The sequence below is a fragment of the Drosophila navojoa genome, chromosome 2 (assembly GCF_054131105.1).
Source record: "Drosophila navojoa isolate 15081-1374.11 chromosome 2, UAZ_NAV_1.0, whole genome shotgun sequence".
Taxonomy (NCBI): domain Eukaryota; kingdom Metazoa; phylum Arthropoda; class Insecta; order Diptera; family Drosophilidae; genus Drosophila; species Drosophila navojoa.
This window is the reverse complement of record NC_142890.1, coordinates 19214420-19241890: the sequence shown is the minus strand read 5'-3', so window position 1 is coordinate 19241890 and position 27471 is coordinate 19214420. Positions and strand designations below refer to the sequence as shown.

The window sequence follows — 27471 nt, the reverse complement described above, 5'->3', positions numbered from 1 at the left end:
TGCACGTATTTGACAGAAGATATTAAGGGATTGAAATGACAAATAAGCTAAAAAATGAACTGTGAATTATTAGAAAAAAACGCGCAATATCAGCAGCAGCAGCATCAGCAGCAACAAAAACAAAACACATGCGACAAGCAGCGCTCAAATTCAACTGTTCAATTACAAATATTGCCAAGCCAATGACTGAGAGACTGAAAGGGCCAGAGAGAGCGAGCGAGCGAGCGAGCGTAGGTGGCGTTCATTTCTCAGTGAAATGAACACAGGCAGACAGGCAAGCGAATGTTGCGAGCGTGTTGAAACATGCAAGCGGGACTACCCTCGTGTACGTGCGTGTGTGTGTGCGTGTGTCTGTGCAACATTCGATGCTGCTGCTGCGGCCGAACGTTGCCGACTCCATTGCTGCGACAGCGACTGCCGCTGTTCCTGCCGTTGCTGCTGCTCGGCTCTCGTTTTGAATTTCAGTTTCAGTTTTTGACTCGCAGTCGCCGCCAACGGACGTGTGCGCCTCGCGTGTTTAATGTGAGAAATCAAAGCGAATTGAACGAATACGAAACTTGAACTCGAACGCAAAAGACTGAATCGTGCGGAAAATGTGAATGGGAAATCTGTGAAAAGTGCGAAGTGAAATAATTGCAAAATCAACACAAACAAGTGCAAGAAATCAAAGAGCAACGCCAAAGGCTGTGTCTGCTTATCAACAAATTGAAATTCAAATAAAAACCAAGCATTCAGTGCGAATAAATATTTTAAGCAATTGGATCTAACTAACTGATATAAACAGCAACCAAAAGCCGCTTCTGTACAACTTTGAAGAGTTTCCTATCGGCGGGCAGTAAAAAACAGCGGGTAAGTTGGCCAAACAGCGCGTGGAATAAAATGCTGCACGGCTCCTGAAAAAGCAAACGAAAATGGTGGAAAACAAGTGCGAGCTGCTAGAAATACAGTTAGAGTTTCGAGCTGTGGATTAGAGCGCCAAAGAAAGCCAAGCGCAGTGGTGGGCGAGTGGGGCAAATGCGAACGGATGCAGCTCATGAGTGGGTCGAGCCAAAAAGCTTATCAGCTGCAGCAGAAGCAGAAGCAGCAGCAGCAGCAGCAGCAGCAGCAGAAGTCGCAGCGACAGATTAACGCTTAAGCTTTAGCCGTTCCTCTCTCCCTCTCCCGCTCCCGCTCTCTCTTACACTCTCTGATTCCCTATTTATATGTTTAACTGTAAAGCAATTACTAACTGCCCATCGATACCAGATTATCGAACGATCCTATTATCAATGCAACAGCAGCTAAGCTTAAGGCAACTATAGAAATCGTTACTCAATAACATTGATAGAGTTATATTTTAGTATTATTTGTTGGCTTGCAGCAGAGAAAATCTAGTGCATAAACGTTGGAAAACACTCTGTGAGATAAATAAAGAAAAATACGAACAAGATTTAAATGTGAATTCTCAAAACTCTTACGCATAGTCCACAATCACTTATAGAGTTTATGGCCATAATGCCATAGGTTTCTTGTAAATTTTCACATTTTCTTTCTGTGTCGAAACAGGAAAGTGAAATAGATAAGGAAAATATTGAAGTAGTTTATTCAAGCTATTTATAAATATAGAAAAACCTTAAAAAATAATGCTAGAAATTTTAGTTTACAAAATAAAAGTGAAAAAAGAAGAGTTTGAATAAAAATATTGTATCTTGATATATACAAAAAATATAACAAAATAAATCATAAAAAAAAGTTAAAATCTATTTCACAAAGATTGCTTAACAACTGCTTTAGGCCATGACATTTAATATTTGTTGTTGAGTTATCAATAAGAAAACAGTGTCTGAAAACAATTGTAAAAGCATTCGATCAAGTGTTCAAAGTTAAACAAAGTGTGTTTTACAGTTATACTAAGAGATTAACACAGAGAGACTGCATTTGCCTAAGGCCAACGTCTTGTTTTAATTTTGTGTAAAGGAGAAGGAAAAGAAAAGAAGAGAATAAGAACCACAAGCTAAAAAGCAAACAAATCATTTCTAGAATAAAGAAGAAGATAGAATAACAACAACAACAACAACAACAAACGAGCCGACAAAAGCTTTAATTATAACCAAATAGGAAAAAAAAGTGTAGACAAATGAAGAAGAGCAAAGAAGTTAAGCATACAGCATAGCACTTATGTCATCTATAAGGTTGAGCAACACACACACACACACACACAGAGAGAGACAACAAACACACACCTTTGTTTAACTTTGGCTCCGGACTCTGACTCTGACTCTAGGCTAAAGTGTCAACAGTTTTTGTTTTACGTAAATTTGTGGAAATTATTAGCTGAAAGCGCGAAAGGGCGCAACAAGTGCTCTTGCCACATTTGGCGGCAAGTTCATTATTTTTCAGTTATTGCTTGACTTCTTCTTCTGCCAACCCCCCTCCCCTTCCCCCCTTGCGCTGTCGTCTTCGTCGTTGTCTGTTAATCCTTTGGGTAAATAAGCCAAGGCGCATAACTCATAAATTGCCCGTGCCAAAATCCGCAAATTTATGACGATGCGCGGCAGGCAAGTGGGCAATGTATCTCTGGCAGATACACACGCTCGCACACACACACACACACACACACACACACAGTGCGCGTATCTGGCAGATACAAGCGCTAAATGAGCTGTTAAACGCGCCTCGCTGCAAATAAATAATAACTCAATCGCGAGCCTACGCAATAAATATAGGGGAGAGCGGAGCAACGGGGCCAACGAGTGTTGGCAAGTGCAAAATCTCAGTGTTGGAAAGCACATTTGCAGCGAACTGTGAGAGTTGGCGTATGTTCACCAAATTGAAATTTAAGTGCTACACATGTTTACCTCTGCCTCTACCTCTGCCTCTACCTTTACATCTACCTTTGCCTCTACCTCTGCCTCTACTTCTGCCTCTACCTTGCCCTGCTGCTGCTTCTTCTCCTCTTTCGTTGGCTGTTGCTGAGGCAAAAGGCTCACAGGATTTCCGTTTGCTGTTGGTTTTCAAATTTATTTGTTTGAGCCGCTCTCCCGCTCCCTGCCTAATTAGTATGCCCAGCGCGTTGTTTCAACTGAAATATATTTTAAACGAAAAAAAAAGCAAATACCAAAAAAAAAGCAGAGGCAACTTGTGCATGGAAAGAGTTGACATAACTTCTGACTCGTAATGGCTTTATTAAAGTCAGTTTGCGTGGGAATTGATCGCTCAGTGCAGACATCGTATGAATGGGCAGCCGATAGTTGACAACGTCAGAACCAATTGTGAATTATAGCCGCGAAGTAGAGGGGAGTGGAGGGGAGTGGAGTGGAGTGAGTCGTCGCTGCAGCTGCGCCTCAAAGCTCATGTTGCCATATGCTAAGCGGCTTAGAAACAAAACAAGCTCTAAGCACCTTATGCAAATAGGCCAAACGAAAAGAAAACGCCAAGGAAAACAAGAACTCGAAAAGATGAAGTCAGAGCGAAACAAAAATGTACAAACAAAACGTACGCGAAAATTGTTACAGTAAATTTTGAGGCATGCGGAAAATGAAAAGCAGAACACAAAAAAAAAAAAAGAAAACAAAATTGAAGGAAAAAATCTCAAAACAAAATATTTGTTATGCGCTTGTAATTTTCTCGCTACGCAAAAAGCGAAAGCCGTGAAAAAGGGCAGGACTTACACGAGAAGTGTCAGGGAGAGCGGGGGTACGGGGGCCACTCCAGTGGTAGGTAAATGCCGACGTTTTTTTCGTGCTCAGCTGCCCATAGAGCCAGTGTGAGAGGGGAGAGGGGATGACAAAGTGAGAAGCGAGCGCAAAGAAAACAAACTTTATCGCAGCCGTCTCAGGACATGCTTACTGTAATTCCCCTGCCCGCTTGCCATCTCTTCCTGTCCCTCTCTCTCTCCCTCTCCCCCTCTCTCTTTCTCTCTTTTACGCACTTTTGCTCTTAATGCTGAGTGACATTGATGTGACATGCCCGTCAACTGCTCTGCCTCTACCGCTGCTACCGTCTCCTTCAGCTTGTCTGGCTGCGTCAACGAGGCGCGCTGCTTTATTTAAAAGTTTAGCGTAATGTGGCCGCAGGGGCAGCAGCAGAGGCAGCCGGAGGCGCGCAGCAATGTTAGTTCTGTGCTCCCCCCCCTCCCACTCCCTCCATGCCCGCGCACAAACACCTCGACCGAGACTGGACAAGCACAACAAATAATAAATGATATGTAAACTAAGGCACAAGTTGCTCTAGGTCCTTGTTTTATTTTATTTTTATTTTTTTCTGCTTATGGTTTGGGGCTAACGCATATTTTAGTCTAGATTTGTATTTTCTTTTTTTTTTTTTGGTAATTTGTTGTCTGCTTTGGGCGCAAGTGCTTAATAAATCCAAAGCTGGCGTGGGCTTAAGCTAAAAAAGAGATAAGTTAGGAGCTCTAAACTTATTTTAAAGTTTCACTTTTTATTTAATACGGCGAGGCTGCGAAGCAAGGAAGAAGAAGATTAGATAAGTTTTTGACTAAAACTTACTTAGTTTATAATAAATACAATCTATACAGATTATATTATATAATATTGTATTCCACTTATTACAAACTACTTTAGTAGTTTACAACAGTTCCGTTATTAATCATATATAATTATCGGCATGCTATAAACTATGCCCATTATGTTCTAATCATGCTATAGTATTCTATCTCGCCCTCTGCTTGTCTATTTGGTGTCTTACGCCCTGGCCTCTAGCAATTTGCACTATATTCTTGTATTTCCTAGACGAGGCCTGTTACATTTGTTCCACATATTGGAAAATTGTTATCCCGCAGAGCCCATAACACTTATCGAGCCCAGAGACCAGAGACCAAGGGACAAACGAACTACTAACTACATTAAATGTCTCAATTTTCAATGCCGAATGCAGTTTGGGTTTTTCATTTTCTCTATCTCTTTATATATCGTTTTTTTTTTTACCTGAGTGGCACCCATATCGCTTACCTATGCCCAAAACGAATTAAAATTACACGTTCAGACTGTCGCGACGGTGCGAGAGACAGAGAGAGAGAGAGGTAGAGGCAGTCAGAACTGTCGATCCTTGGAAAGAACATTTATCATTGTAGCTAATAAATGTGTTTCGCTTTCGGTTACCTGCGAGTCGAGTCGAGTCTCTGACCCAAAACGTGGTTTGGCTTTTCAATGGCAACGATTGAGTCATTTAAATGCGTGGCAAAAAATAGACAGCAGAGGAAAGAAAAACTAAGGCTGGAAAACCGACTACAACTACCCCGGACAATTGTCCAGCTAATTTCGATATTGCCTCAGACAATCTCCAATCCAAAATTCATGTTGGGCACAATTCAGTTATGCTCTCAGTCCCAGGCAGCTGTTGTTTTTCTCCGATTGTCTCCTTGTCTCTTTGTCTCTCAAGTAGTTATATAAGCGACATAAATCAGCCTCGGGTGAAAGTGCTGAGAAAGTAAGTGGGGAGTAAGTGGGTTTCCGAGCTAGTTCCATTGAGATATACTTTAATTGGGCAAGAAAGGGGTTGGCCAAGTTTAATTGCGATGTGCTCTAAGCAAGGAAAATGTTCTTTTGATTTTCCCAATCATTTTCCTCGAGTGCCTCGCTCGGCGCTATCATAACAAGCTGTGCGTGCAGCTGTCTTCAAGTAGTTTCCCAAAATGTATGCCCAGGACCGACTTTAAGCCAATTATCTAATTGCTAGAGCATTTCACTTTGATTTGCTCTTATCAGAATGTCTGCTTCTTCGACTTATCCTTCGCCTGGCTTCGGCTCCTCCTGCTAATTGCCCGACTGACTCGACTACTCACCTCGACAGGATTTTCTGATTTCCATTTCAGCTTCCTTGGCGCGTCGTCCAAAACGTTTCCGTTTCACGCTTCGACGGACGGCCAGTGCGTCCCAGGAGAACCTTTGAATGCGTCCCAGACTTAATCTGAAAACAAATCGATTTCGTTGTCTCGCCTGCAACGGCTTCAGCATCAGCATCAGCTCCTTTTCCTTTTCCTTTGCTCTCGTTTATATTTTTTTTTTGTGTTTTTTGTTGCCAACTTCAACACGATTTATTTCATTATTTTGCAGCTCTTGGGGTTTGCAGCAGCGCTTTTAATGGGCCGCTTTCAAAAGCTAATCAGCAGACAGAGTCTCTCGCTGTCTCAGTCTCTGTCTCTGTCTGTCTCTCAGCATCGAGTTGCGAGACGCGAGACAATTCAATCGATTTCCAAAATAAAGGGGGGAAGCAAAAGAAAACAATAAACCAAAGCTTAAAGTCGAGTTAAGTTTTGCTGTAGAAACTCAAGATTGCATTAGAGCTGCATCGGGGCAGGGTAGGGCTGCCTGAATCAGGTATAATTGATAAGAAATGTCAAGCTTCAAGCAGCCCAGCGATCTCTGCTTTATAGCTTAAAGTCACGAATTTTACCAACTCTTTAAGTTCATCTCTTAATTAAAATTGTGTTTATTCTGTTCATATTTTACAGGGCATCTGTCTGTTGCTCACATATCTGTTTTTTATATTTATTTATTTTTATTTTTTTGTTATTCGTTTTTATTTTTGTTATTTATTAGTTTGACTTCGTTTCAATTTCAATTCCATTCAATTCAATTCAATTTTCTTTACAACATTTCATCTTTGACATGTTGTGTGTCCCGCTCTCTCTTGTCAGTTTCTCGGGTTTGGGTCTAACCGTCTGTCATTGTATTATTTCGAGTTCAAGTTGGAATCTGCTTCTTCTTCTTCTTCTTTTGTCCAGTGCAACATTGTGTGTCAGATTCGCTTCGTCGTCTTCGTTTTTAATATCTTTTAATCTCCAATGTCAACAGCGGCTTACATTTGATTGCAAGACAACAGCAACAACAACAGCAACAATTGTAGATTTTTTCTCTCTCTCTGAGATCTTATCAGTTGGCTTGGCCTGCCTTCCTGCTGGCCTACCTTCTCGCTCGCTCTCTCTCTCTCTCTCGCTCTGTTGCTAGCTCTTCAGGCAGCGCCGCACTCTCTGACAACTGTCAGCTCACTGTGCAGCTAATTAAATGGCCCAACTGGCAACATATGTTGCCTTCGCCTGCATCCTCCGCCCCGCTGCCTCGCTGGCTGTATCTATGTGCCTTGGCCTTGCCCCACGCAGCAGCCGCAGCAGCCACATGGACTCTTGAGCTCTTGAGTTTTCCCGGCTGTCAAGTAGCTGGCAGACAGTCGAGAGCTTAAGCCGCAACGTAATCCACATGGACTGTGGCAAGGCGAGATTTGGCTTTTGGCATTTTTGCATTGATGGAGCCAATTTTGAATGCGACTGTCAAGTTTAACGGCATTCAGCCGCTGGCAGCTATCGATAAAAGCCAGACAATCGATAAGACTACTAGCAAGTGGCCCATAGTACAGCAAAGAATACAGATATTCTATATTTTGTTATATGACAGCGATATTTATCGATTGCAGCTAAATGTAGTCACTACATGTATCGATAAATCGAAAAATAGCTTAATAAATGTAAACATAATATGATATATACCATAAATGAACAGAATATATATACCCAATCCTAGCTTGTCTGTAAATTATCGATAGCCAGCAATGAAAAAATCGATTATAATAATGCCAACGATCAATTGATCCCAACAGCTGTAAGCATAATATGATATATATCATAATTTAACAGAAAAACTTTTATCCAATCTCTACTTTAAGTTATCTTTCAATTATCGATTACTGGGAGGGCAAACAATCGATGAAACTCGATCTCTGCTTGAGCTGTGAATGCACTCATCAAACTGTACGCAATTTCTCAATTATTTTGTCAGCATATGTGTGAAGAATAACAACAGAACCGCAGCGAAAAAAGGATAATAATAATCATAGAGAAACAGAGGGACGAGCGGAGGGGTTAAAACAATTGCCAATGAGTCGACAGATTTAGCTAGAGGATTAAAAAAAGAAAAACAGAAAGGGAAAATGTGTATATATATAGCCAATTGTAGAGCAATAAAAATGGAACGGGCTAAAAACAGGACACACGCACAACAACAACAACAACAACGGCCACATTGACAGCATAAAGCCAAAGCAAATAAAAATAAATAAGTAAAAAATAGAAACGCATTAAACAAAATCAATAAAAATTAACAGCCCCGTGGCTAGAGAGACTCGGGGTGGGTTGCATTCGCTTAGGGGTGTGAATGGAGTGAGTCGGAAATATCCTCACAGTCTGCAGTCCCTATGTATATTTGGACTTTTTGCATGTGCCAATGGAAGTGTGTCCAGGATCAGGCCAGGCCATAAGCGATGCGTCGCGACGTGCCAAGCCCTGCATTGGCCAGATAATTGTGATAGACAATGCAGCGACAGCTGTGGCCAGCTGATGTCCTGGCCAGCTATTCACCACTCTTGACTACATCTCCCTCTCTCTCTCTTTGCAGCGCCGCCGCCGTTGAGGGCTGTCCAGCGATGACAGCGATCAGGAAGCGCATTTGACACGCAGCCCAAGATCTCAACTACACACACACACACACACAAAACACTATCACTCACACACTCACACACACACACACACTCACACACAACACACCAAAATCAAAAAACCAAAAAGCAAACATATTTCAAAAGTGCGGAGTAGCGACAAATGTGGAAAATGTTGGACACCATGATGGATGCCGAGCTCTTCATGTTCGATTGCGATGAATGCGCCGGCATGCCGCTAGCCCCCCCGCCACAGTTCCTGATACCGCCGCCGCCGCGGCCGCCAGCGCTGGCCGAGTACACGGTGGTGCCGCAGGACTGCAACGAGGAGCAACTGGCGCAACAGCAGTGGGAGAGCGACGTCTGCCAGGCCATACCGGTGAGTAAACGACTCAGATCTTCATACAGTTATAGCTAGCAGGGTAGCTACCCTAATGAACGGCATAGGGCGGCTCGCAGCTGTTGAGATTTTCCCCTTTGAAGGTGTCTCGAATTTATGTTGCCTTATTGAATTATTGCATTATGCATGCGTGCGAGCAACAACTACAACTCCCATAATAGTAATAATAATAACAATGCGCCTTTCTGCCCGTAATTGGGGTGGCGGCGGTGGGCGGGGCGGGGTGTCATGGCACAAGTGCTAAGAGTTGAGTGTTTGACACTTGAACTGATTGTTGTGCATTGTGCGAGCCTGCCGCGATTTATGACATCTGATCAAAAATCTGTTGCCAAACGAGTCCCGAAATGTTAAGCGCAAATTAATATTCTGAGGGCATGCATATATATGCTAACGAGAGCGGAATACCACAATTGTCAAATGTAATTAAATGTGGTTCAATATGCTGGTGCATTCTTTTTATAGGATTTACTAAGCATAAATAGCTGATTTTTAGCCTTGAATGTTAACTAGCTGTAAAGCTACTAACAGCTGTTAATAAGAGTTGACTAATCTAATACTAACAGCTGTTAGCTAACAGTTCAACAGCCTTAAGCTTCTGTTAAGAGTTGCTAAATAGCCATCACATCTAACTTAAAGGCTTCCATAGCTCAGACCATATCATCATATCATATAAAGCTCTTGCTTTGGCCTATTTTTCGTTTCAAGCCAGCAGAGCATATCCACCCACGTTTTAAAGCCTTTTCAATGTGCAACTCATTTAAAAGTAAAGAAGACAAACAAGTTGACGCTTCCTGCTTCAGGTTCGCTTTTCTTGGTTTTCCTTTTCCATATACTTGTTTTTTTTTTTTTTTGTTGGGCTCACAGACAACCACAAGGCAACACTTTAAGGCTGTTTGCTCCTTGAAGTCCTGCCAGTTGCCACAGCAACAGCTGTTGCCAAAATACATATATATATATATACATATTTATAAATACATATATACAGGCAGAAAAAACGTCATCATTATGAGGCTGGCCAACCCAATCCTCCTGCCAACAAATTACAATAACAATGAAAAGTTAAGCGTCAGAGCACAAAAAGGACAACCCAAGTAGTTGGCCAAGGGGCGGTGCCGGAGGGCCGTTCCAGGGGGTTGTAACGTGGCAACATATGGCCATGCAAGGCGCAACGAATTCTCCGACCATCCCGAAAAAAAAACTCACAGCAAACTTCAAGGAACCAAACACAGGGAGAACAAAAAAAAATATTGTTACAAATTATTTTTATTAAAAAATAAATGAAATGAGTGGGAAAAGTGGATGAAGGAGAAACTTAAGCAAATGTAACCTGGCACTTGATCTAATCGCTGGCCTGTTTGTTTAGGCAACAGAGGAACACTGAGAAGAGCAGAGCAAAACAAAACACGAGATCAAATTCCACATCAACACTTCAGACGAGCAGGGCGAAGACCCTGATAAGCGCATGAGGCTCACGTGCCCAGAGATATGTGTGCTCCTATCTTCATATTTCCCAAATATATATATACATATGTATAAATAAATAAATGTTCCTTTGTGGGGCAGCCCCAAACAGGTCGGAAAACTCAAGTGTTTTCCACTTAATATTGGACATTTATGTAACAGACGAAAAAATTTCAATAAATAAAAAAGCAAATTCCCTGTGTGTGGTCCACAGAGCGCCAGATAGATTAGTAGAGGCTATGCGTGTGCGTGTGTGTATGTGTGTGTATGTGTGTGGGCACTTGAGATTATCTCTCCTACTCTTCCTCTCTGTGTCTCTCTCTCTATCTCTATCTCCCTTGGTACGTTCCGTGGGTAGCTTCTGATTTATGCTGACAAATCAAATGCGAACATGCGCTTAATGTCAGCTTTAACGTGCACGTCTATCGATAGCCGCGTCTATCGTTTATCGAAGTGCAATTTCATGCTTCCACTGACTGACATTCTTCAGGTGAAATACGCTCGAAATCTGTGCGGCAGCAGCTTAAATTCAATTGCCATCAGCATCAATTTAATGGATTAGCGCTCAAAACTGACAGAGCTCAGGGCGGGGCGGGGCAGGGTGAGGCAGGGCGAGGGGAAGAGTGGGTGGTTAAATCGTGGCTCGGAAGTCTCAGCATCTCAGTTGTGGGCGTGTGTGTGTGCGTGTGCGAAATTCTCTCTCATCAAATTGATAAGTTTAACGGGAATTGTGCCAATTTGGCTGTATGTGTGTGGGTGTGCATCGGCGTGTGTGTGCGTGAATGTATGTGGAGCGTAATTGTCAACTGGAAAACGCAAAGAAGCAGAAACACATTGAGCTAGACTCAAGGATCTCCTGTAGAGCTAGAGACAAATCCATGTGAAAATATATTTAATTAAAACAATGTTTAAATAATATTATATTTAAAAATTTTTTAATCAAGCAAGTATAGATTGAATTGATTATGTCAAATAAGCAGATAGCAGATACTCTATAAAGAAAGCCTATAAATCTATGCAACAAGATAAACTCCTAAAAGTCAAACTTGAGCTGAGAAAGTTTTTGTTTTACACATCATCACTGTGATACCCCACTCGTGCCTTCGTACAGGGTATTTGCAGTCTTTAAAGTGGCAACAGCACGCAAAGGATTCGATATGGCATTAGCGGGGTAGCAAAAGGCATTCGGCTGGGGCAGGAAGGCGAGGACGACGCGTCAAACATACGAAATTAAATTTGCTGCGCGATGCGAGAGTCGAAAAAAAAAAACGAGAAGAAGAAGTAGGGGAACAACTTGACAAGCAACAGAAAAAATAAGCAGAGCAAAAGCAGCTCACAGTGATTGCAGCTGGGCGTGGCAGCCGAATAATCCTTTTTTATTTCATCTCACTGCTGCCTTGCGCTTTGGCCTGGGTCGCTGGCAAAAATATTTCAACTCGAGCTGAGAAATCGCTTTAAATAAGCAAAAGCTAAAGCGTGTTAAAGAGGGTTCAAAGAGGCTGGCTTGGAGCTTGGAGCTTGGAGCTTGGGTAGTGCAAATGTCTTGACATTGATATCAAATGTCGTGCGAATGCCATACAAAATAGTCGCACATTCCATTGTCTACAGAACGTTGCATAGTTTCGTAGTCTGCTTTTTGGAGCTCGCACGCCCCAGCTGCTGCTGCTGATGATAATGATGATGATGATGATGATGATGGAGTTTGATGTCGGCGAGGGGGAGGGGGAGGGGGATGCAAGCATGGGCCCGGTTCAGAGGTTAGGGTGTGGCCTAAGGTTGTTGATGTTGTTTACAGTTGACACATAGCAGACACAGCTGCAGACAGGCACAACACAACACACACACACACACACACAGGGAAACAGAGCAGACAACACAAAATGTAGAATTGTCTGGCGGGCTTTACACAATAAGAAAATTTCATTTATAAATCCATTTCACATAAATACACACATACATACATTTATATATGTATATAAAAGTTTTCGTTTAGGCATCCGAGTCTTGCATAACAATTTAAGTAGATTTAATAATACCTTAAAGCTGTAAGCAAATATGTGAGCTGTACTTATGTCGGAGTAGTTGAGCCCTAACATTTTGATAACATTTCTGTTTATGCATTGCTGTTAGTGTTTATTCTCTTTGTATTTAATTAGTTATCCTCTTTTCCATATTATAAAAAATATAAAAATATAATAAATTAATTTTATAAATAAATACAGTAACAGAATAGTATATATAAAATGTACATAAATTAATTATACACAAATATTCTATTCCATTATTTTGCCTTCTTTGCTTTAGTCGCTGACCTTAAACATTTTTAAAGCCAGCTCTGTTAACATAGGCTCTGACGGCGCATTTCCCCTTTTAAAAGCAAACGCCTTTTTAGCGTGGAACAACTTTTAAACAGTCTCAGATCTAACTCAAAGAAAAGAAAGAGAGCGACGCCTAGTTGGTGCGAAAGAGAGGGCAGCTGCCGCTAGAACAACTGGAAATGCATCTCAATCACAAGTTGTTTCCAAACAATTGCACTGTCAAGTGGTTACAAAACTGCGCCAAGTTGCCAACATCAACACACACACACACACATACATCTAAGGGGGGGTGCTGTCGATATGCACGTGCAATGAAATCGAAGTTGGCTGCCCCTTTCCCGTGCCACTGCAGCTAGTGTTGAAAAAGGCGTTACACATGCAACGCATGTAGAAAACTTTTGCCATGTTATCAGTGTGCCAACTTGTTGTAGCTTTAGCTGTTGCTGTTGCTTTTGTTGTAGCTGAGCCTGCAAGTGGCACGTGCGTTCACGTGCGCTGCAAGCCTCCATTACTAGGCGCCCAGCCTTGGCTGGCTTCCACAACACTGGGCATTGTTGCAAACTTTTGTGTTTTTCATCAGGAAAATGAAAACGCGTGCGTTGGAAAGTTGTAGTTGTGCAGGCAAAGCTAACGATGACTGGCCCAAAGTGGCAGCATTTTAAAGCCAGGTCAAAAGACCCACTCGAAACATTCAGCTGAAAATGAAAATAAATAAAATAAGAGACGTTGAGTGGCTAATCAGCGGCTGCTTTAAATGCCGTTAACTTTGTGCCTTAAAATCTAATGAATATTTGTTTACATATGTATATATATGTACATATATTCATTTATATTTATATTATTATTATTATTATTATTTTAGCTTGTGCCTTCATTTCCTTTATCGCACAAGTTGGCAGCCCGACGCTTGGTAGCTTCTATTTACTTTTTGGCTATTTGCCGGAGCATAAATCGTTAAAACTGCTATCGTGTTATCTGGGGGCACTGTTTGCCCACGGCTCTGCTTATTAATTTATGACTGCGGCTACCTATTCGAGTCGAGTCGACGCGCCTCTGGACTGGATGGAAAGCCTTCAATCAAGCAACTCCTACTGGAAAATGCGCTTATCTGAGCAAACAGACGAGGCAGGGCGGCTGCTTGTTATCGATAAGACGCAAACAACTCTTTTTTTTTTTTGTATCTGGGCAGGAGTTGAATTCTATTTGAGTAATTTTTTTTTTATCAGAGTTTTCTAGTAGTCGGGGCTAATCCCCCTTTTCAGCTGACGCGCGGCCGTTGTGAGCCGGCGGCAGTCAAACTGTCGCAATGTTTGCCTTTTACCTTTCACCATGCCCCTTTCCCCTCTCTCTCTCTCTCTCTCTCTCCCTCCCTATTTGGGCTGTCATCTACTCATGTAGCTCATTTGTGTTTGGGCATTACAAATAGCCAAAACTCACTCACATAGATTTATCGATTATGAACGCCTGCGGCTGGAAAAGTGAGTGAAGGGTCCCAAAGAAAATAAAGCAACTGAAAATTTCATTATTTTCATCTCTTACTTTTTGTATCGTATGAGAGATCTTATGATTCCAGTTGAGCCCAACCCTGGCTGTGCAGTGTAGCGGAGTTACCAAAGCAGGCATGTGAGTTAATAGCAGAGCTATGATGAGGTATAAATATTGTCTATGGCATACCAGATTTTCAGAAATATTTTAATTCAGTTAGGAACTTTGAGCTGATTCGAGAACTATTGTGGTTATCAAGCTGAAATTGTGTAAACTTAACTATTCGATATTATCAACTCGGGAATTCGATACTCTTAACAGCCCTATCTAACATAACCTCAATCTTCTGATATTCCCTATACAATCTTGAACAGTGTTGCGTTGTTAAGCAACTTAATTGTCAGCGTAGCGCACTCAACAGGTCAGCAGTGGCACACAGCAATTGTCGCCATCGACCATTCCACACTCCTCACTTCCCTTACTTCGATACTTCCCAACACTGGGCCACGCCGCAGCTCATTAATCAATTTGATTACGCGCAATGAGCTTTGGGAGTTTTCTTTCTTTTCGTTTCTTTCTTTTTTTTTTAACTTTTGACTCTCACTCCCCTCGCTTGTGGGGCACACACACACTTGCTGTGGCGCAGCTCGCATAATTGTTTAATTTATTGTTATTTATTTGTTTGACTCAGTTTCGGATTTGTCTGTGAATGGCTTTCAAAACAATTTTCGTCGAGGAATGAAAACAAATTTCTTCAAAAATGATATGATAAGACGTAGAGTCTGGTATGGGCTTGGGCGGTAGCCGCCCCTGTCGCTGCCCCACTCTCTTAGCCTTTCCCTTTCCTCCTCTTGAATAGTTTAAACAATTTCGCCATGCGGCAATGCCTGTCAATATTTTTATAGCTTATCTCGCAATGAGAATGAAATTGGGAGCGGATTGTGTGCGTCTGTTATTGTTTGCCTTACTTTTGTATGCGCTCAGCTGTGGCATATTAAATGATTAATTGGCACCCAGAGAGAGAGGGAGAGAGCTGTGGGTCAGATAGGGGGGCTAGCCGCTTCCGGGTGCAAAGGAAATTGTGTCAGCGCAAATAAATCAATGTGAAACTATTTATTAATAAATTAGTGTATGCGCAAAAATGCAATTACATATTGAAAAGCGACCTACATACGCACATCCAAACACACACACACGCACGCACAGTCAGTTGCAGTTGTGTACACACTGGCAGAGGCGAAATTATTTGCACAGCTGTCAAAGCTTGACCTCAATTTGAGCGCAGCTTTTGTCTCGCTCTCACTCTCTCTGTCGCTTTGTGCTCAACAAAAAATATTTTTCCAATGCATTTGACTGATTTATGTGCGTGTGCTTGCGCCTGTGTTTGTTTATCTTTATCTTTGCCTTTGTGTTCGAGCCAATGACAGGTGGATGCGATTTTCGTTGTTTTTCGAAAAGTTTTGTTCGACCACAAAAAGAAATCACACAAAACAATTAAGAGTAAAGTTTGTTTGACATTTAATCTTTGACAGCAAAAGCTGCATAATTTGAAAGTTTTTGAAAACAAAACTCAATTGATTTGACTTCCGTTTTCTCTTTATCTTCATTTTGCATGGGCAATTTTCACAGGTTTTGACCTTAATTTTGTTGATTGCCCCAAAGTTGTTGCTCCCTCTCTCACGCTTCGCCAGCTGTAGCCATCTTTAAAAATTCTTTGCGAATCAAAAAAAGGTTAACAGCATCGTGGGCTTCTGTTTGCTATTCGTTAGGCATATTTACCGAAATTTTGTTGCTGCCTTCTGCTTCGCTCGCTCTTCTTGTTCGCATGCAAAATCGGTTTGTGTTTGAGTTGCGTCGTGATTTGCATTGTCTTAAACTTTTTTTTTTTTTTTTTTGGTATTTTTGCTTCTACTTTTACTTTTCACTCACAGCAAAGTAATTTCAACTCACGCTCTTCTCTTTTTGCCTCTCTTGCAGATTCTGGATGCCAGCTTATACAGCAGCCAATCACTGGCCACCTCAGCGATGATAGCGGTTTTTTCACTGCTGCTGGTGCTCATTGTGCTCATCTCCTCGCTCTTTGTCTGGAAGTAAGTACACAGAAACCAAGAAAAACAACAACAAAACGATTGTATGCTAGTCTATAAAGTGCGAGCGAGGCAGCATGCATTGCTTGCGCTTTAGCTAATTAGGTGCAGCTCGCTTGCTCTTTCTCAGTTGCGCGGGTTCTTGTCTTGGCTAGGTGCTGAGGTCTGGTACGTGTCAATGCTAATGCTCGGCTGCAATGATCTTGAGCATGCTGCGAGCTTGCTTTTGGGTCAATGTAAGCCAATTACAGTTACACTTACACACACACACACACAGACACATGCAGTAATTCTTGCCTGTGGCCGCTTTTCTGGTCTTTAATCGCGCTTTCGAGCACCTTCTGGCCAACTGGCGGCATGGGGCCCCACTAAATATTCACAGCCTTAATTAACTATAAATAAGTGTTGCACAACGACAAACAGAAAAATGCATAAGCCATAAAAGTGTTGGGTAGCCAACAATTTAGCGCTTTATGAAAAATGCATGAAATGCGCAAAATGTACAATCCGTTTCAACAATATAAACTATGCAGTTGTGTATGTGCATTTATAACAGTAAAAACCCATTTGCTAGAGTCACAAAAACAAGCAGAGCGAACGCAATGGTGGCCAAACGAAAATTAATGTAGTCTACTTTCCAGTGCTGACCTACATGGGTGTGTTTGTTTGTGCTTGCATAGATGTGTGTGTGTGTGTGTGTGTGTGTGAGTGGGCGCACTCTTAAAACCAAAACTAAATTAAATTGAAATTTTAAACACAAAAAGCAAAAAAGCACGTGAGAAAAGTGCCAACACACACACACACGCTCACACAGCTACATCAACTTTTAAGCCGAGCGCAAAAAAATGAAATAAAATAGAAAATAAAACAATTTCACCAACAAATAGCTGAAAAAAAGGCCAAATGAAATCCGCAGCCGAAAAAAAAAGCCACAGCAAAGGCAAACTAAGAGAGCCAGCTCTAAATAGAAGAAAAAACTCAGCTCACATAACGGTGCTTGGCCCTAGTTTACATATGTATGTAGTGCATGTGAGCGGGAGAGAGCAGAGTCCAAGGAATTTTTGCACGCACAGCAAAGAGAGTCAAGCCGAAAGCTGCGAGTTGGAATAGAACAGCATTAGTTGATTGTGTGAGCGGGAGTGCGAGTGTGAGAGTCAGAGTGCAAGCGTATAAGGGGACAGAGTGTGCTTGTACGTTTTAATGGGTTAACTAAATTTAGCTGCTTTTTTCTAGCGTTTTTTTTCTGCTCTGTGTATATGAATTATAGCTAAACATTTATTTGATTTCACGACTGTGCGAGCTTAAGAGGGCGGGAGGAAATGAATACGAGGAGACACCAGCTTTACGATCTACCAAGCGAAAGTTATCAATGTGTGTGTGTGTGTATTTGCTCTTAAAAATTTAATTTCCTCTCAGCGCACTTCAAGTGATATGCAGCAGCTCTTTAAGCTGTGCCTCTCAGCTTCTGATGCTGCTGCTGCTGCTTCGCATTAACATCAACAAGTGTTGAGGTAAAATGTTAGAAAGGGACCGCAAGCACATTCGATTTGGCAATATTCATGGTAGTAGTAGGCGGTGGGCAGCTGCGGCAGCTGAGCAGAGCGGATGAGTTGCTCCAAGCGCTTTTCATACATATTCATTAAAGTTTGCTGACCGCACGGACGCACAGGCCGGATAAGTGGGCGGCCCCGACAGGGGCGTGGCAAAGTAAACAGAGCTAAGCAAACGCAAGCAAAATGTTGTTGTTGCTGTTGTGCTTCATCATTTCTGAGGTTATGGCCATGACCAGGACACACACACACACAAACACACACACACACACAGAGAGAAGTATCTTTATTATACACACACGCACACACACACACACTCGTCTATGTATACAGTTGGCAAAAGCTGCTGCTTTAAGTGTTGCCCCAAAAACTTGCTCCATTTGCTATCTGCATGTGCGTGTGGCGCCCTCTGTGTGCGTGTGTGCGTGTGTTTGTGAATGAATGTCCAAAGCAAAAAAAAGAAGCAGGCAAAAAATGTGGAGCAACAACAACAACAACAACAACAACTTGAGTCTAGCGCCATTTTTGTGGCATTTATGATGTGGCACATTATTTTTGCCTTTATGGGTGCCAACAACAAATAAATATGAATATGAATGTGAATACATATACATAAATGTATATTTATATGTATGTGCGTGTGTGTGTTTGTGTGTGTGGACTATCGTGTTGCGTGTGGCAACAACAAAGCAACATAGAAAACCTATAAATAAAATAGCAACTAATTTTATTTATTTTACTTTTTTTGTTTTGCCTCTGCCATATAATGGAAATAAAATAATCGTAATGTCAACACATAAAAGCCGAAAAAAAAACATGTTGCTGTTGTTGTTGGGTGTGAAAACCAAAATCAAATCGTAATTTCAGGGCGCATTAGTGGGCGTGGCACCAGAGATAAATTATTTAATATGCTCTTTAGTGAGCAAATTAAAAGGCAAATTGGAATTAGAGCGCAGGCAATATGAACTGCATTTAAGTGTTGGAAAATCATTAAAGTTGATTCATTTGCAGCACTGAAATATTGTTTCTATTTATTAGAATATTGCATAAGGTTTTGGTCTTTTCGTTTTGTGCTAGAAATATCCTTAAATGGAGTTCAAGCCAAGTATTACCAGAGTTTCTTGAGCTTTTTTAAATCCCATTTCCCTTTCAGTCTCAGTTTAACTAACCAACTTTTCGAATTTGCTGCAACCGAGATTTAATGCACATTTGCGCTTTGGGAATTTGGGAATTTTTAAAATATTTTTTCATGAAGCTCGCATAATTCCATTAAATTTGTTCTTCCATTTTTGTTTTTGCCTGTAAACTGAAATACCAAAGCATTTATTATGTGGATTTTTTTTTCGCGCGCACCATTAATGGCATTTATTATGAGTCCATCGAGTCGCCTGTTCATAATTACCTTAATTATTTTAATAAACCGCCAGGGAGCGCTGCCCACTCCGCGGCTCTTGGCCAACTTTTTTGTGTTGTGGCAAATGTTTGCACATTGAACTTTATTAATTGCATAAAATGCAACACGCATGCAACACGTGCGCCAATGGGCGGGCACAGCGAAAGGGGCGCGGCTGGAGCTGGCAAAAATCTGAAGCGCTTGTCGAGCGAATTGTTAACATTGTCGCCAGTTAATAATATTTCAATAAATAAGCTCGATTTTATGCAAATAATTGCATATGAAATGCCAAATTGAAATTAAAACGTTTTCGCTTCTTTTTTTTTTTTTGCAGTGTATTTTTCACTTTTGTTTTTTTTCTTCTGTTTTGTGCTTTTTTATGCTAAAGTCAAGGGCGCTGCCGTCAGCCCTCGCGGTCATGCATATTAAATAGATGGCAACCCTGGCAACAGTCTTTCCCAAAAGTTATGGCCCACAAATGTGCGTGTGTGTGTGAGAGAGTGCCTGTGTGTGTGTGCGTTAGCATTAATGTTGACTGCCTCTGCTAAATAAATAAAATCAATTTTGGCTGCTTGCAATTTCATTTGCCTGTCACGTGCCCTCGCCGCGGCCTGGCAACCCTGGGCTTGCTGGCGCAGGGTTGCCCCGGCAATTTTTAATCAAGTGCAGACCCCTAAGCACACGATTAACTAGCTGAGATATAGATTTTTACAGGATGCAAGCTTTGTCTTCAATTTCTTAGATAATTTCTTTGTTTGCCCAAAGGCCTTTTCCTGCTGCAGACTCTGTTCGCCGTCTAGGCAACCCTGGCGTCAGCTGTTGCATGCGGCACCGCAAAGCTGCGGTCTGTGGCTCAGCTGCTGGCTATTGCGGTGCACTAGGCAAACCCCAGCCAGATATCTATTCCTTCTACATATATGTATGTATGTATATACGTATCTATTTGTGCTGTAATGGATGCAGACAATTAAAGTTAATGCAAACCACAGCAGCTTCCAGTCAGAGGCCATTTGCATATCAAAGTGAATGACTTTTGTTCTAGCTGTTGCTCTCGGCTCGCACCACTCTCGCACCACACTCGCAACCCTTGAGCAGCAGAAGTGTAGTTCATAAATAAAAGATACGCTTGCATGCTATATAAGAAGCGGCAGTCGTAAGCGTCAGCCCCCCCGCCTCTCTTCCATTGCCAATCTGCAAAATCCCTCTAAACTAGAGTCTGATATTCGGCTCGAATTGGTTTGGGTTTGGGTTTGGCTTCGTTCCACCCTCACGTACAATCGCATTGTTGTTGGCTTGGCAACATTTTATTGTAAATTGCTTATGCCAAAAGGCAACCCTTGACGCTTGCCCCAAAGGTATGCCGCATGGGGCAGCTGCTTAAGCAGCCCCATCTATGCCATAGATACATATGTGTGTGTGTATGTGTGTATGGCTTTTCTTTTGAGCTTTCTTTTACGCGCTGGCCAAAGTGTACGACACTCCAGGGACGCTGCGTCCATTGCCATGGCCGGGCCATAATGTTCACAGAAATCAAACACGCTGCTTAAGGGTTAAAGCACACACACATGCTTACACACACTCGTAGCTGCGTTTCAAGTCTCACGCGTTGATTTCATTTTTACGCCTCGTAAGTGAAATGAAATGCAATAAGTCGGAGCAAAGGCAAGCCGAGGCGCTCCTCTCCTCCTCCTAGCCATTGCTCTTTTGTTTCGCTTGCTCTGGCTTGTGGCTGTGCATCATCTTGCGGCATGCCACATTATTTAATTTACTTTAAAGTATATTTTACAAGGCACGCCAACAGCCGACAGCCGAGAGCCGACAGCCTGACAGTCCTCCACTCGCATGTGCTAAGCAAAAGGCAAACAGGCTGCCACAGCCTCCGACAGCGACTCTTAACCTCAACGCCCGCCAGATACCCTCTCTGTGCGTCTGCTTGGGGGCTAATGCGCCTTAACCTGGCTTTTGGCTTTCCGTTACAGCTGACGTTTTTATTAAACAGCAGCAGCAGAAGTTTGAGAACATTTGAATAGATTCATAAATGCTTTTCTCTGTTCCTCAAGTTCTTTAATATTTAGTTTGAATCTATATATATCTGTCTCTCTCTCTATCTCTCTTGTCATCACTTTGAATCCCTTGGCAAAGCGTATTCACTCGTCGTTTATGCCGTATCTCCGGCTCATTGCTCTAAAGTAGGCTAGAATTTTTAATATACATATACACATATATACATATATGTATGTGCGTGTGTGTGTGTGTGTGTGTGTTCTTGTGTATTCCCACAATCAAATGCTCTGATACGACAGTTGGCTTTCGCTTTTTATTTTGTGTGCAGGCGAGTTTTTACGAGCGACTTCCGTTTGACAACGCAACATGTTTACCTACAAGACATTACAGGGCTGACAGACAGAGCCCCCCCACCCCCGCCGCCCACTGAGCACGCCCCTCTGCCCATTCACTACTCATACATTTTGTATACTTGGCCCTGGGGCATGCTACGTGGCGTCAATTTAATTTTACATTTTTCATTATGCTTATGCTGCGAGAGCTTCCCAGCTGAGAGTTTGCCATATGCCAGGAGGCTGCTGAGAGTGTGCGTCTCTCTCTCACTCTCTCACTCTCTGTGTGTGTGTGTGTGTGTTAGCTGTTGTCTTTGCCATGGGCAACACTTAATTATGTTCATTATTTTCATGGCACGCGGTCTCAAAACGCCTTCGACTTTGTTTTGACATCCTTCCTTGTCCTTGTCAACTGCTGCCCTCTCTCTCTCTCTCTCGTTGTCTGCCTGCTGCTGTTGTGGCTTATTTAAATTGAATTTTATGTGGCCCACTTTTTGCAGTGGCTTTTGCTTCTCCTTTGCCTTTGTCGCATTCTTTATTAATCAAGCTGCTTGGGCTATTTGCCAGGGACTAAATGAAATATTTGCCGCTGTTTTGCTTGCGCTCGTGTTTACCTGGCCGGCACCGCTCCACCCACGCATTGGCATTTATCATGGCTAGCCACGCCCCCTCAGGCCCCAACCGCTCGCCCGTGTTCAGTCCGTTGGGCGAGCTGAGCTCATGTCAGAGCCTTCCATTTTGCAGCCATTACAAATCGATTTATCTTGGCTCGTCTCCTGGCCTTCAGCTCCAGCTCCTGCTGCTGCTGCTGCTGCGACTCCTCCTCCTGCTGGAGGTGCTGCTGCTGCTGCTGACCGAAAACTTATTGCTCTATTAAGCGCAGCGCGAACAACGTCATCAACGTCATCGTCATCATTATCATTGCCCTCGCCTCATATCTTGCTGTTCCTCTCTATATCTGCTTCAAATATAGCCTTGCTCACTCGCTCTCTCTCTCTCTCACTCTCTCTCTCTCTTGTTTCATTTATTTATGGCACAGCTTCAAGTTAAGCTTTAAGACTTGACCAGACGCATCTTATCCGTCTTCTCTTTCTCCTCTCTCTTCGCAGTCTCATTTAGTTATGCTTAGGGATCTCTTGCTCTTATGCTTGCTCTCTACTTGAACTTAGCCTTAGCTTAGTTAAAATATGACTTGAACTTTTGGTTATTTCACATGATTATTAATCAATTGAATTTCAACTTTATTCCAGAAACAAGCGAAAGGTACAGAATCTTCTACCCTGTAAGACGGCCACGCGTGGGACGCTGAACGGCACGCTGCCGCTGGGCGGCGGCGGGGGTGGGCACAGCGGTCAGCACCACCACCTGGCACTGTATGAGGACCCGGATGCGCACCTTGGCCACCATCGGCCGCTCGTGGTGCGGCATCATCAGTATCAGCACGCTCACCATCATCTCCAGCACCAGCATCAGCATCCACATCATCATCATCATCATCTGCAGCACTATCAGCAGCGTGCGCACACAGAGGTTAGTATTGCGTTTATTGAAATGATCTGACAACTTACGCGGATTCATGTTGTGCATTTGGCCAAACAGTTTAATTGTTGTGCCGGAAGTTTACGTTGATTCTCTCTCACTCTCTCTATTGTATTCCTTTGCTTTCTATTGTTTTTTGTTTTTTTGTGTCGGGTTTCGATGTCAGCTCCAATATCACGACAATTCCTGTCAAAATATTGCAGTGTCACTGTCAGCGCACACGATTATTCAATTCAATTGTTCAGGCTGCGTAAAGTGAGACCAGAGTTCCTCAATGCCATTTGCTTGCCTTTATTCGCAGCTATCGATTGTTCTATTGCTCAGTTCACACTTGAAATCTGAAAGAACTCTCACGCAATCACGCACTCACGCACACAAGTCACATATGTATTAGTGTGTGTGTGTATATCATATGCATTATCTGTTTTGCCTTTGGGCATAATTCTCGTGCGTCTTTTGTGCCATTTTTACGACTCTCCCCGCCCCCCTCTCCCCCACCGATGAAACACTTCTTTCCGGTCGCTTCTGCCTCTTCTTCCTCTACTTTTGTGCGCCTTATCATATTTCTTGATACCTCTTTATGGTCCACTTTTCTTAGTGTGTGTGTGTGTGTGTGTGTGTGTGTGTGCTAAGCATGAAGTGCGTGTTTATTTTATTGTCTGATAAACAGCTCCTTTAGGCCACGCTAGCAGGATGCACATCCTTGGCTCGGCTCGTCTCAATCAATGTCTTACATTTTTGGCTGCATTCGCTTTAACTGAATCCTTTTCTGCTGTAGCTTTACGCTTTTCATTTTCCTGGCATTTTATTTGCTTTAAGCTTCGCCCGTGTCCCACTTCGTCCTGTTTGGTCCTGTTTGGTCCTGTTTACACGTTCCGTTTGACTCTGCATATTTATTATTCATTCCTTGCGGCATTCGCTGCTGCCTTTCGTCTTTGGTCGGCTTTGCGCTGTTTCAACAACTTGGGCTTACGCTTTGCGCTCACCATGCTGACAAATGCCCTGTAAAAGTGCTATTTGGGGTAGAGGGCATATGCACTCCTGGAGTTATCCATGTCGATTCTTATGAGAAACTCTGAACTATACCCTGTAATGACCGCAACAGTCGTAGTGCCTTACATATACCCTGTAAATTGTAAGCATAGTCTTATCTTCTAGCACTTCACTTCACTCAAGTGAGTTTTAGGCTGCAGCCATTTGCTATAGGGTATGCGCCAGTCGAGCCTGTCAGCAGATTCCACTGTGTCCTGGCACATTTCACGTTGTCTTAAAGTTTGGCCCGAGGCTTTGCCAGCTGTGTTTTGTTCCGTAAATCGCTTACCACCACAAGCCAAGAGAAAGTTCTTACTAACTCCGTCTCCCTCTCTCTCTCTCTCTCTCTTTCTTATAGCTGCTGCAGGGCAAGAGCATACATTATCCCAGCGGTTATCCGATGACGCGCTCGCCGCCCTTCCTCGTCAGCTCCTCGCCCGGCCCGGATCCCTATCGCTCGAATGACAACGTCTACGAGGAGCTCGGCCCCGGCCGCGTGGACTCCGATGGGGAGTCGGAGCCGCCGCTGCACTCGGACGACGACTTCGCCGAGGACGAGCTGTCGCTGCCAGGCGAATGCAGCTTCCACAAGGAGGCAACCAGCACGCCTCTGACGGGCGCCGCTGCCCCGGCCACGCCTTATCACGAACGCGCTGCGGGCAGCAGCACCAGCGGCGCAGGTGTTGCGAGTGCCGCGGCAGCAGTTGCGGCCACCGGCAGCCAGGTGGCGCCACAGCCGCAGGAGCGGCACAGCGTGCTCAGCTCGAGCTCGTCGACGGTGCACGATGCCTCCACGGCCAGCGCGTCCACCAGCAGCAACCCCCACAACAGCCACAACAGCCACAGCAGCAACAACAACAACAACAGCGACAACAACGAGCTGGCGAGCGGCGGCGCGCTGCGTCGCACGCAGCGCAGTCGGCAGCAGCGCGCGCAGGACGAGCTGAACAACAGCAGCTCCACCGCGGACATTGCGGATCTGGCGCCGCTGTACGACAATCGCAGCAACATGATGTCCCTCGGCTACTTGGCCCGCTCGACGGCGCCCCAGTTCTACAACACGCTCGAGCACGAGGTGGAGCGCCGCAATCGGATTAACGCGCAGCTCAGCCAGGCGGCAGCGCCGCCGCTGGCGACCATCTACCGGGAGCGCATCCGCTACCCGAGCGTGCAGCAGTACGCGCCCAACAGCGCCAATGGCCTCATGGCGGCCACGATGCGAGCGCGCACCCAGCCCCGGCTTCTGGATCGCCGGATGGCGGCGCATCAGCACCAGCATCATCGCATTCACGCCGCGCCGCTGGCCACCGAGCCGGCCTACGGGTATGCGGAGCCGATGTACAATGCCAACTACTACTACGACAGCGCCGGCGTGGGGCCAGTGGGCGTGGCGGCCGGTTCGGCGAGGCCCTATGCCTCCACACTGCTGCCCACAACGGCATCCGACTACAGGCAGCCCTACGGCGACTCGAGCTTTGGCTCCGACTCCGGCTACAGCCATCACACGCCCGCCAGCTCGATTGGACGGCAGGACTATGATCTGGCTGAGCCGCAACTGAAGCCGAGTAAGCTGAGCGCTGCGTTGAGCTTTGGCTGGCATCGGTCGAGAAAGTCGTCCGGCACGCCCACTGCCGCAGCAACGCCCATCGCGTCGATCAGCAGCAACGAGGCGACCAGCCCCAACAACAACAGCGCCTGCTCCACGGTCACCTCGCAGCTGGACAATAATAATGCGAGCAGCCTGTCCCCGGCGTAGATCGGGCAGGTGTTGCATATGCCCAACCAGACTTGAGCCAAAAGTGTATATAAAATAAGAGAAAGGGAGAGGGAAAGATAGAAATAGAGATAGAGAGAGAGGGCCCTCTTCCTCTCTTCGTGTACAGCCAGCTAGCAATAGTTCCTAGAATCTAAGCCCATTTCTGTATTTAGCCAATAGTTCAGTGTACTACAGACAAGTTCCCAACAATCTGTCTCTCTCTCTCTCTCTGCTGCGTGTACATCGTAAAAGCAATAGCCGTAGATAGATATGCTCTAGTTAGGTACTCCGAGCGCCCCCTGTTCATATGCATATATCCTATTTGGGGGCCTGCCATACATAAGTTAAAAGTCAGTTTAAACTCTAGTAAACAAAGAACTTATAGCGCCTAAGTGTTTTTCCAATGTGATTGCCAAATTCTACAATTTAAATTAATGAACAACTGAAACAAAACGACAAAACAAACTAATTTATAACGTAACTTATGCATAAACTAACTTTTTAGTGTCCCAACTTAAGTATATGTAATTTTAAATGAATTTTTAAGCTTTTGTTTGTTATTTTAGTTCTTAAGCAACTGACAAAGGGATGAACAAAAATGAAAGAGACGAAAAAAAATACAAAAAACAAACGAAAATGAAAAATTGAAAATCTTAAAAAAGAAAACAAAAAAACAAATATAAAAAAATATCACAAAAATTTAAACAAAATTGGCTTTTTATTTTTAGTTTTGCTGCATTATATTTTTTATTAACATGCAAATTTGCAGAGTGTTTTCGAAGACCTTTTAAATATCTATATGAATTTTGTTATGAACAAAAACTTTCCATGTTATTTTTAATATAAATCTGTTGCATACTTTCGAGCGCAACGTGAGCTAACATCAACGCCGCTAATAAAAGTGTAGCATACTTTTAGAGCGGCGCATAAATGTACAAATGAAAAAGAATGTTAGTTAACAGTGCTATATGTATGGAAGCTGTTGGAATGTATTACATACTTTTAGGTGTTTGTTTAACATTTTGTTTTCGTCGATCTTTTTTATGAAAGCTAACAAATTGCATTTACCGTAGCCTTTGCTTTGCTAAAGGGTTCTCACAAGACTGTTTAAATAATACAAACAAAGTAATTAACTATAAATAAACTCTTATTAAATCATATATGGATTTATTCACATGCAACACAATAAATTGTACCATATTAGCATAGTGGATAAGCCGCTTGTAAACTATGTCAAACTAAGCACCCGTTAGGTATATCGAGTGAAGACACAATACAACGTGAGGGGCTAACCCAATGTTAATGGCCCCCGCCAATCGAGACACTTGCTAGGTTGTATCAGAACTGTAAATAGTATGCGAACTACCCGTAGGGGAGCTAGAATCATCTCTCGACTCCCGCATTAGCTAAGGACATACAAAGGAACTGTACGATGCGAATGTTAAATTTTCCATATACTATGAGCACAATGCAATGTATCCTATAATTAGTAGTCTATACATATATGAATATATACATATATAACTAGAACTTGAACCCAACTATGCTGTACATAGATACATACATATATATAAATACACAATATAATATATAGCTAAGCGTTAAGATGATAGCATTCAGCGTAGCCAACATCTCGAGCCCTTCCCTTCTTGCCATAGGATATGCTTTAATAACAGTTCAAGTCGTT

General features: G+C 43.2%; 1 protein-coding gene and 1 long non-coding RNA gene across 2 annotated transcripts; one reads left to right on the top strand and one right to left on the bottom strand.

Moving 5' to 3' along the window:
- The first annotated feature begins 437 nt into the window (after positions 1 to 437).
- Positions 438 to 26215, top strand: pxb (putative Hedgehog signaling attenuator pxb). Its single transcript, XM_018113566.3, has 5 exons — positions 438 to 849; positions 8388 to 8806; positions 16069 to 16181; positions 22708 to 22987; positions 24387 to 26215. Exons 2-5 carry the CDS (start codon positions 8591 to 8593, stop codon positions 25782 to 25784), a joined length of 2007 nt encoding a protein of 668 aa, XP_017969055.1. The 5' UTR covers positions 438 to 849; positions 8388 to 8590; the 3' UTR covers positions 25785 to 26215.
- Positions 15190 to 16074, bottom strand: LOC149092225 (uncharacterized). The gene is made up of 2 exons (XR_016196395.1): positions 15871 to 16074; positions 15190 to 15803 (listed from the first exon to the last, which is right to left on the bottom strand). It is a non-coding gene; the product is annotated as an uncharacterized LOC149092225 (long non-coding RNA).
- Positions 26216 to 27471: the final 1256 nt, after the last annotated feature.